The following is an 11439-nucleotide window of genomic DNA, read 5'->3' on the forward strand; positions in this document are numbered from 1 at the left end:
TTTTCTCTTTACCAAAAACCGAGTAATAAAGGGGCGTGTTTCGGAATTTCAAAGGCACATATCTCGGGAAGTTTGAACTTTCCCCCGAAAAACTGTATATTTTTGTAATCAGGAGGGAAAGCCCTACCTGTGGTAAAAATTTCAGATTTTCCGCCAGGTGTTTATATAATCAATTTATGCCCATTTTTTAAACAAGCCGACTCGACAATAAAAAAAGACTCACAACAAAAATATTTCTCAAATCGCATAGAAAGTATTTAAAACTCTATATACATATGTATGTATGTATTTAATGGCATATGCAAAGTAAATATGTATGTTTTTACTCAATAATTTGTGCAGTACAGTGCAAGGCACATTTATAGAAGGTAGAAGTTGTAGCTGTATTTTTACCTTTTTGTAAATTTGGGTTTCAAAATGTAATAGGGTCTACTCATGAAATTTGAAACTTTGAAATTTGCTACCTTAAAATACTTCTTTTTCATCATAAACGTTTAATAAAAAGGACTTACGACAGTTCTAAATGCTTTATGTTTACATTTCAAATTTCAAATTTGTTCTATTTTAGAGAATTTTCAAATTGTATTTGTTTTTCCTGAGAAAATTTTTACAACGTGTCGTTGTGTCTATTATTCAATATTTTCTTTGACATTTAATGTTCAATAACAACAATCTTGTTTTTGTAAATTTGTTAGTTGTTGTAATTTATTCATCTACTTTGTATAAATGTCCCTTGCACCAACAAAACTGACGGTCATGGAGGTCTATTTCCTTTATATCAAAGTCTAGCTAAATAATTTTAAAATAACTAAGTAATACTTTCAATATTGTATTTCAAACATTTTTAGCTAAACAAAAGTTCTTATTTGCCCGAAAATTGTCGTAAAAATACGTTGACTGTCAGTTTTGAATAATGGTGAGTACCTCCTTAAACTATTTACTTTCCCACACAAAAGTCTTTAAAAACTACATCTAATATATCATCAGTACTAACATGGCCGGTTATACGTTCGATATCTTTAATGGCGTTTCTAAGCTTAAGGGCAGAAATGGCCAAGTCTGGAAACACATCTGGCGAGTACTCTTCCAGAAATTCTTTGATATGCTCAATGCAGCGATGTAAATGCACTCGATATCTTGCGTGTGTTAAGCGAGGTGCTTCAGGCAATGGGGATCCACAACTGTAATAAAGAATAATGGTTTTTCTTTTTTTAGATAAAAGTTAAATAAAACACTGTAAAAATACTTACAGTTCTCGAAGTAGCGTTTCTAACTTTCCCATTAAATCGGTCAAGTTCTGTTTTTCTTTACAAGATATACCAATAACCATCGGTAATTTTTTTAACACCTCAATTTCGTCTTGCGATAACAGGTCTATCTTATTAACAATTAATTGAACTCGTTTATTTTTGATGATATCTTGGTTTAAATCAAGTTCTTTTATATATTCTAAACAGTATGAATCAATTTTACTAGTATCAAATGCATTAAATTCTTTGAAATGTAGTGCGTCTGTTACTAGAAGAACTAAATCTGCATCTTCTAAACTCTTCTTAGTTTTTAGTATGCCTTGTTGTTCTATAATATCCGTTGTACGGGACCTAAGTCCTGCAGTGTCAACGAAACGCACGGGATAACCACCAAATGACAATGTCGACTCAATAGCATCCCGTGTTGTACCCGCTACGGGAGAAACGATAGCCACTTCCCTTTGACACATAATATTAAGAAAACTACTTTTGCCTACATTCGGAGCTCCAACAATACAAGTTCGTACTCCATCCCTTAGCATTTCGCCCTGTCTCTGATCATTTAAGTGTGAAGTAATTTCTTCTTGCATTTTTTTCAAATCCTTTGTAAGTTTTACTACAACATCTTCCTCGATATTTTCATCTTCACCAAAGTCTATATATGCCTCCAAATGTGCTGCAGAACGTATCAAGCACTTTCGCCAGTTATCATATAGACGAGAAAGGGAGCCGTTGCATTGTTGTAAAGCCTAATACGATTCACATTCATGGTTTAGAATAACACAACAAAAATATCAAACAATTCCTTGCCTGTTTTCTTTGAGCTTCAGTTTCAGCATGTATGAGATCTGCTAATCCTTCAACTTCCGTCAGATCCAATTTATTGCCAAAGAAAGCGCGTTTTGTAAACTCTCCAGGTTTTGCAGGCCTAAGACCCGATATATGACTTAACGCATCAAGCATCGCTGCTATTACAGCTATAGAGCCATGAATCTGGAACTCACAACAGTCCTCACCAGTAAAGGATGATGGCCCAGGAAACCATAATACTAAACCTTTATCTATCATCTCGTTTGTTTTGGGGTGATAAAATGATTTAAGATGAGCATACCGCTCTTTGAGTGTGGCAGATCCAACGATGTTACGAAGACACTTCCTAGTCTGCGGACCAGATACTCGAATGACCGAAACGCCACATTTTCCATATGCTGAACTAAGGGCATATATTGTTGAAGCAGTTGAATATCTTTTAAATGCAATATAATTAGATCCTTTTAAAACAAACATCCTAAAAAGTTGTTTTGTAATCTATTCTTCAAGTTTATCATGTCCCCAGCAAGCGAATTCAAAGATAAACAAAGATTTGAAATGTCAAAATTCATAAACAGAGGCCATGGTACAATTAGAAAGGTAGATGCCTCAGCCCAGCTGATCGAATCTAAAACGTCAAAAACTAGGAATTCGCTATGAAAAATCAAACAAAAAACCATAGCTGTGTTCCTTTACTTACCTGAGGTTACCATTTTAACCATTTGTTACCATTTTTAACCTGCAAAGCGTTCCTTAACCCCGAAAAGTGGCAAAACTGGAAGCAATTTTTAAGAGAGTGAGAGGGGAGAGAGATCGAAAATGGCTTTCTCTTCTACCACAGGCTACCAGCAAAATTTCTGCGGGTAGAAAATGGCAGAGCTGATTTTTCGACTTTTGTTTGACGATTATTTCACAAAATGGACGAAAACCCGAAGAAAAAGTCGAACACTGACAACACTAAATTAAAAACTGTGAAATAAAAGACGGAAATTGATTTTTTATGTTTTTTCTGACATTGCTGCCGGATCTACCATTTTCCGTTCCTTTACTTTTCTGGTAAAAATGTTCACGAGAGAGCAATTTTGAACAATTTTGACACTTTTCTCTTTTACCACTCTTACCATTAAAAAAGTAAAGGAACAAAGCTCATATGATTTGGTAAGTAAGAGGTAGTTTACACTATCTATCAATGTCATATGACACGAAATAAAAACATTCTATATCTACCCACGCAGGCAATGTGGAGACGTAATTTTATTACAATTTTGCTTGTGTGGACGCACAAAGTAAACGGCGTAAGGAAAATCCCTAATATTGCACATTTTAGCGACCATATAATGATGGAAATTTTCATGTCATATGACATTTACATATAGTGTAAACTACCCCTAAGAGATATCATGTCTACACTTTATAGCATGGTACAAATACACAGGTAGCCGCATCGGCAATTGTTGGTAACATAAGATGTCAAAATTTGACATCAATTCAATGCAATTGACACATTATGTTAACATCAGCTGGCTTGATAATGCTACCTGTATTATTGTACCATGCTTTATAGCAATTCGCCGTTGCATCTACCTTTGTAATTGTACCATGCAAAAAACCATATGATTCGGTAAGTAATGCTAATTTTACATTTACGAAATCCACTCGATTTCAACTGTCAATTCCATAGTTCAAACGTCAAATGAAATCTCATCTTGATTTCATTTGACGTTTAACCTATGGATTTGACAGTTGAAATCGAGTGGATTTCGTAAATGTAAACCAAGTATAAGACTTGAGCTGTCAAAATTCATATTTGTCATTTGAATTCGCTGTGAGTTATTGAAATGTCGACCTGTATAGAAACAGGTAGATGTATCTCGAAAAAAGAAAAAAAAATAAACTTAATGTTATGCTTTGTTTACATTTACGGAATCCACTCGATTTCAACTGTCAATTCCATAGATTAAACGTCAAACGAAATCCAATCGATTTCAGATGAGTTTTCATTTGACGTATACCAAAAGGAATTGACAGTTGAAATCCAGTGGATTTCGTAAATGTAAACCAAGCATTGTATGAGAATTTAATTTACAATAACTTATTTTAGCAGTTCAAGTTCGATCAGCTGGTATTTTCTGTTTCGTCAAACAAAAATAACTACGGTAACAACTTTTTCTCGGAAAATGTTTTGTATGTATCTACCTGAATTGACAGAAAAGAAATTCGTCTTAAAATTTTTTCGCCTCTTTTATGAATTTTGACATTTAAAATCTTCGTTTTTCTTTGAATACACTTGATGGATTGTAAATTAAATTCTCATACAAACACAATAAATGTTGACATTTTACGTGTGCAACATTAAGTTTATTTGTTTTCTTTTTTTCGAGATACATCTACCTGTTTCTATACAGTTCGGCATTTCAATACCTCACAGCGAATTCAAATGACAAATATAAATTTTGACAGCTCAAATCGAAAGTTTTAGACGTTTTAGATTCGATCAGCTGGGCTGAGGCATCTACCTTTGTAATTGTAGCATGGTACATTGGTACAATTGTGCAATTACAAAGGTGGATGCCTCAGCCCTGCTGATCGAATCTAAAACGTCAAATAACTAGGAATTCGCCATGAAAAATCAAAACAAAAAAACATATGATTCGGTAAGTAACTCTAAAGCCACACGCTGAAACTTTCATACGAAACTTTCCCATTATTTTGGTGTTCATAGATCGAGTTCCATACTAAAGTAATTTTATGAAATTAGTGCATTGGAGAACTCGACCTAAGAACGCCAAATTAATGGGAAAGTTTCGTATAAAAGTTTCAGCGTGTGGCTTTAGAGTAAGAGATAGCATTTCTACACTTTATAGCATGGCAGAACTACCAGGTAGTGGTATCACACCAGCTGATCGAATATGAAAAGTCAAATCCCTTTATAAAAAAAATATTTTTGTTGTAATTTCCCCAACAACATAAAGAAAGTTTTGACATAACATATTCAAAATTTTACGATGCCACTACCTTGGTAATTGTGCCATGCTTTATAGCATGGTACAATTACTTAGGTAGAAACATCGGCGAATTGCTACAACAAAGCAACTTTTTTTGTAATGTAAACTGTCAAAATTTCCGCCAAATGGTTTCTTGTTGTCTCTTTTTATCGCTTGTGTTTGTACAGTGAAGTGAACACATGCTATCTCTTACTTACCGAATCATATGGTTTTTTGTTTTGTTTTTTCATAGCGAATTCCTAGTTTTTTGACGTTTTAGATTCGATCAGCTGGGCTGAGGCATCTACCTAAGTAATTGTACCATGCTTTATAGACAAACACAAGCGATAAAAAGAGACAACAAGAGACCATTTGGCGAAAATTTTGACAATTAACATTACAAAAAAATTGCTTTGTTGTAGCAATTCGCCAATGCATCTACCTTTGTAATTGTACCATGAATTGTACCATCCCAGCAAAAAGTTTGCATCCGCTGATGCAGTTAAATAACTAGAACAATTGCCGCTGAAGTACATCTTTTCCTATGAATTCACCTATGAATTTTCAAGAGAGCGCGCAGCTAGGATGCACTCAATTTTGCTTCCACGGCACACAGCTAGAATGCACTCCATTTTCGATCCAAATCACAGTCTTTGATGTAGTGTTTTGGATTGAATTTAAATGCGGTCTAAAGATGCTATAAAATGCAAGCCATTGCAAATATCCCAAAATAAATAAAATACATTGCTTATTCGTGTAAAACAAGAATATTAACTTTATTACATTAACACAAATGCTGAAAAGAAGAAAATAAAGATCTCCCGCTTACTTATGGGACATACGATCTTAACACATCAACACTTAATTAACAAGAACGCTGACAACAAATGCCCCAAATGTGGCGCAATCGTCGACGTCAAACATATTCTTCAGTCATGTAGATCATTATCTCAACAACACCAAGCCTTTTTACAAAACAATGGATTTAACTTGCTAAAAACTGTTAATTTAAACAATATTGATCTCATCTTCAATTTCATTAAAAGAAATAATTTTATCATATAAGGAAATTAACTTTACCCTAATCATTTATATCAATGTATAAGCTGATGGCCTTTGTAGCTAATGCTTTTACCACTTTTTTTTGTTGTAATTATCCTTATATTTACTATAAGTATAATTGTAAATAAATAAATAAATAAATAAATAAATAAAAAACTCTCCATTAAATTTGATGGTAACTGGGGTTACTTCCTCTGCTCTGATTTTTATGACACCGCAATTGATATTGCTTCATCATCCAAATGGTTTTTTTTTATTTTTCCTCCTACTCCAGTTCATATTTCCAAAAAAAAAAAATCCAACTCCACTTCAAAAATAACTTGCGTCTCGTGAATTACAGCACTGTTCGTAACTTTAGTTTGTATTTCTTTATTTTTTACAACAAATTCTTATAAATTTAGACACTCTTTCTTGTGTTCAGAAAAAAAGACTAGGGATCAAAAAATTGGCTTGCTTGGCTAGGGATCTTTAAGCGAGTGCTTCTAAAATGTACCTAGCAAAAAAAAATGGAAGTGGTGCAAGTTGGAGTGAGGATTTCATTACATGCATGGATGCGCTTCCAGTGGACTAATGAAAAAGGCAATCCTTTTCCTCACATTTGGATTACATCCAACAAGCACTTTTATGTATAAACGATAAAAAATTCAATTTTCATTCAACAAATGAAATTAAAGTAATACGGCGTTTATATTATAGTTTTTTGCAGTGTTAACCTTCTTTATGAGGATTTGTTTGAAGTATATACAATGGAAATGACATTTGAAACCCAGACCCACTGGGTTAACCTTGTTATATATAAACGGCCTATAAGAATAAAATTAAAATGTCTTATTAATGGCCTGTTCCCGTACTTTACAAAGTGGTAAAAGTCGTAAACGATTTTCATACAAATTTTGTGTACGGGAACGCAAAACTCGTAAAAGTGGTAAAAATTGTAAAAATGGAGTGCTTCCTAGCTGCGTGCTGCGGAAGCAAAATGGAGTGCTTCCTAACTGCGTGCTGCGGAAGCAAAATGGAGTGCTTCCTTTCTGCGCGCTCCCTTGTAAAATTCACTGAGGAATTCATAGAAAAAGAAGCACTTCGTGACACTTGCACCAGTGATTTAACTGCTTCCGTGGATGCAAACTTTTTGCTGGGTATCGGGCGGGGTGCATTTTTCATAACTCCGTGTGGACTGCATCGAAATATGTATTGAACTCATAACTCTACATTGCACTACTTCCAATTTTTTTGCTGGGATGATCCATGGTACAATTACAAAGGTAGATGCATCGGCGAATTGCTACAACAAAGCAACTTTTTTTGTAATAGGTATGTTCGTTTACTCAATAATTTGTACAAATTTGTACAAGTCCAGTAACTTCTTGTAAACGACTAATCTCTTTTGCATTGTAATGTGGAGTAAACGAACAACATCCAGTAACAATTTGTACAAATTTTGTAAACTGTCAACATTTTCGCCAAATTGTCTCTTGTTGTCTCTTTTTATCGCTTGTGTTTGTCTATAAAGTGTAGACATGCTATCTCTTACTTACCGAATCATATGGTTTTTTGTTTTGATTTTTCATGGCGAATTCATAGTTTTTTGACGTTTTAGATTCGATCAGCTGGGCTGAGGCATCTACCTTTCTAATTGTACCATGGTCAGGTATGAAAATCGATGAAAAATACAACCCTGTTGCCATGGCTTAAAACGTCAAATGACATGGTGCAATAATAAAGGTAGATGTATATGCATAGTTAGTCGGTTTTACAAAAACATTTGAATTTAGAACTTCACCGTTTATGTTAAAAGTACCAAATAGAGTAAAAAAATCATTTTAGTTATGCTCCAGAATATTATTGCTAGATAATTGTTCCAAAAATAGCAAAAGTTGTACCCAAAACTTAAGACAGTTGCTCTGTTCTTTTACGTGCCTGAGGTTACCATTTCTTACCATTTTTAACCTGTAAAGTGTTCCCTTACTTTTAATAGCATACAATTTATATGATAGCAGTTTACCACTTTTACCATTTTCTGCCACTGTTACCATTTTTAAAAGTAAAGGAACAGACCAAATGAAAGCAAAAATGCCATTCTCTTATCTTTTACTTGAAAAGTGTGACTGATCTAACATCGTTATTGCTGGCATCCGATTTGTGGATACGGCGACATTTCTTCAGCTAGAAATTTTACAATATTTGTAATTTTGCCGTTCCCGTACTTTTAGAACAAATTTCAATAAATATCAATACTTGACAAATCGTTTATTCTCAAGTATTACTACATATTAAAAAATCAACAATTTACAGTCTATTTCACTATTTCGAACGAAAATGAAAACGAAAGAAAAACAACTACGTGTATGATTTTTAAATTTTACAGTTGATTTTAAGCAAACACAAATATTGCCATGAAAACCAAAGTTTAGGTGTTTTTCATTCGCAATCATTTTCTTTCGACATAGTGAAACAGGCCCTTAATTTAATTTAGCGAATAACATTTCTTTTCCTTGTTTTCAATTTTAACATATAGGCCCGTTATAACATCCTTTCTGTAGTTAAATATTGGCCGGTATCGGTCAGATAACCCATTTTTTATTCTTACATGTATGCTTTAAGAATAACAGCCTGTTCATGTATGTCGATAAGAAAATGAATGGGCAAGAAAGACTACCAAATTTGAGTGTGTTTTTCAAATTTGTTTTTTGTTTTGAAGTAAAAGCAAAGGCAATAATATTTCAAAAACTAAAGTTTGGGTGTGTTTCATGCGCACACATTTTCGAAATACATAAACTGGGGGTAAGTGTCAGATAAATTAAAAGGATCTTTGAGTTCCTTTTAAAATTTAAACTGCGCCCGAGAGTATGCTGCACCTAAAACAAGAAAAAATTGTCAGCAAATTCAAATCAACCAATCAGTAATGGAATTCTCTAACGCATTTTTTGGTTATCGACAAAAATCGTTAAAATTAAAATGCTTATAATTTCGGTAATTAACGATAATATTCGGTATGTTAGCGATCAATAAAAAGTAGTCGCAAAGTTCTACCGATAGCAACATTGATGTCAACTTTTATTTTAACATTCATTCATAATTATGCCTTTTAATTTTACCGATTTTTGTCGGTAACCAAAAAATCCGTTAGAGAATCCCACTACAGATTTGAGAAAACTTGAGGTATACAGATAGTTTGCCTGATATTGCCATATTTTTACAATATATAACATTTAGTTTAAATTGAAGATGTAATAAGAAATCCCTTGTAATGCGAACTTTATTCCTTACTTTTCTTAAAAGAAGGTATAACAAAAATGGACTTTAGAGACAAGATGTAAGAACGGACCATAGTGTTAAAGCAGTTTTTTGTTGGAACAACTCACCGATGCATCTACCTTTATAATTGCATAATATCCCCCTGTAGTAGCATGGTAGAACAAATATAAGGTAAAGTAAATACTACATACAACAAATACAACTCGAACAACAACCACAAAGGAATTTGTTTTTGTTTGTAACGTTACTGCCAGTTGTATTTGTAAACAAAACAAGGAAATGTCTATAAATTATTGGAATTTAAAAAACTAATAATTTTTCACATTTGGTTGAATATTTTGGAAAACATGAATGAAAATTCGTTACATTTTCAATTTTTATGTTTCCACATCATTCCAGTAAATGCATAAATTCTCGCAGAAAGTAGAATTCTTGCAGAAAAGTTTGGGGTCGCTGGAAATTCATAGAAAAAGGAGAAGCTGTTTCAATGTTTTGTTTTAGAAATCAAAGAAGCACATGCTTATTAGGGCTTTATTTTTTTAAATTTTAACAAAATACCTCACATATTAACAAACGTTGTATCGCCTCTACAAGCGGGGATTTACTGCGCTGCTTATCGTTCGAACTTGGAGGAGGTTACATATCATTGATATGAAGAACTCTTTCTGGGAAATGTTTTTTTCCGAATGATATATTTTTTTTCAAAAAATATATGTCCCTAACGTACATCGAAATAGAAATAAATGTATAAAATGTCATATGAAATTTGACACTAACGTTACAACCCAGTTCAGTCAGCTGTGTATTGCTGCTACCTTTTCTTATTCTACCATGCTGTAGTAGAGCTGGTAAATCATCGACATTCCCAACATTAGATATTTTCGATATAATGTTTTAAAATATCGATTGCTATCGATATTATCGTTAAGTTGTCAGCGACATTAATTTGGAGATGATGTCAATTATTTTCTTGAAATTATGCAAAAGTAGCTCACAGAAATGCAAAGGAGAATAAACAACTGCTTTTATTTTATAAAAAATGTAAAAAATACATTTTGTTTTACCGAAAAATGTGTACGTGTGACTACGGACTTACTTTCTTACACACACATAACAGAAAAGCAACGAAATTTCTATTTATTTCAATGGTTTTCAGGATAGGGGTTTTTATTCCGATAATATCGATAGGCAAAACTATCTATCGATATTGGATTTTTATATAATAATCGATATTATCGACAGTACCATCGATTTTTCGCCAGCTCTATGCTGAACCGCATTAAGCGGGGTACACACGATCAGTTTTGACTGTCAGTTTTGCTCAAATAATCGGTTGCTTGCCAGTAGAGCTGGCAAAAAATCGATGGTGCTATCGATAATATCGATTATTTTTTAAAAATTCAATATCGATAGATAGTTTTGCCTATCGATATTATCGGAATGAAAACCCCTAACCTGAAATCCATTGAAATAAATAGAAATGTCGCTGCTTTTCGGTTATGTGTGCGTAAGAAAGTAAGTCCGTTGTCACGTGTACACATTTTTCGGTAAAATAAAATGTATTTTTTTAAATTTTGTTTATAAAATAAAAGCAGTTGTTTATTCTCCTTTACATTTTTGTGAACTGCTTTTGCATAATTTCAAGAAAATAATTGACATTTCCGCCATTTTCATCTCCAAATTAATGGCGATGGCAACTTAACGATAATATCGATAGCAATCAATAGTTTAAAACATTATATCGAAAAAATCTTATGTTGGGAATATCGATGGTTTGCCAGCTCTACTTGCCAGTGTCGCCGTTTATTTTTGTCAGTCATCAGCAATCATAAAATATTTTGTGGTTGCTGGACAGTTTGCCATTTATCGATATTTCCGAAAAATCGACAGTCAAAACTGATCGTGTGTACCCCGCTTTATAGAGCTGGCAAAACATCGATGGCACTATCGATAATATCGATTATTATTTAAAAATTCAATATCGATAGATAGTTTTGCCTATCGATATTATCGGAATAAAAACCCCTAACCTGAAATCTATTGAAATAAATAGAAATTTCGCTGCTTTTCGGTTATGT

General features: G+C 33.2%; 1 protein-coding gene across 1 annotated transcript; it reads right to left on the minus strand.

The window, feature by feature from the left end:
* Nucleotides 1–677: 677 nt before the first annotated feature.
* Nucleotides 678–2690, minus strand: LOC141394197 (5-taurinomethyluridine-[tRNA] synthase subunit GTPB3, mitochondrial). The gene is made up of 3 exons (XM_073968173.1): nucleotides 2061–2690; nucleotides 1251–1999; nucleotides 678–1181 (listed from the first exon to the last, which is right to left on the minus strand). The coding sequence occupies exons 1-3, from the start codon at nucleotides 2535–2537 to the stop codon at nucleotides 938–940; spliced, it is 1470 nt and encodes a 489-aa protein (XP_073824274.1). The 5' UTR covers nucleotides 2538–2690; the 3' UTR covers nucleotides 678–937.
* Between the last annotated feature and the right edge of the window lie 8749 nt (nucleotides 2691–11439).

This window comes from Musca autumnalis, unplaced genomic scaffold (genome assembly GCF_047663935.1).
Source record: "Musca autumnalis isolate F117 unplaced genomic scaffold, ASM4766393v1 scaffold_2, whole genome shotgun sequence".
Lineage (NCBI taxonomy): Eukaryota > Metazoa > Arthropoda > Insecta > Diptera > Muscidae > Musca > Musca autumnalis.

Bases quoted from the DNA above. Each gene is read 5' to 3' on its own strand.
- LOC141394197 (XM_073968173.1), bottom strand. From the start codon at position 2,537: ATGTTTGTTTTAAAAGGATCTAATTATATTGCATTTAAAAGATATTCA. The intron at 2,000-2,060 runs GCAAGGAATTGT...GAATCGTATTAG, and splicing joins CTGAAGCTCAAAGAAAACAG to GCTTTACAACAATGCAACGG. The intron at 1,182-1,250 runs GTAAGTATTTTT...TCTTTATTACAG, and splicing joins GAAACGCTACTTCGAGAACT to TTGTGGATCCCCATTGCCTG.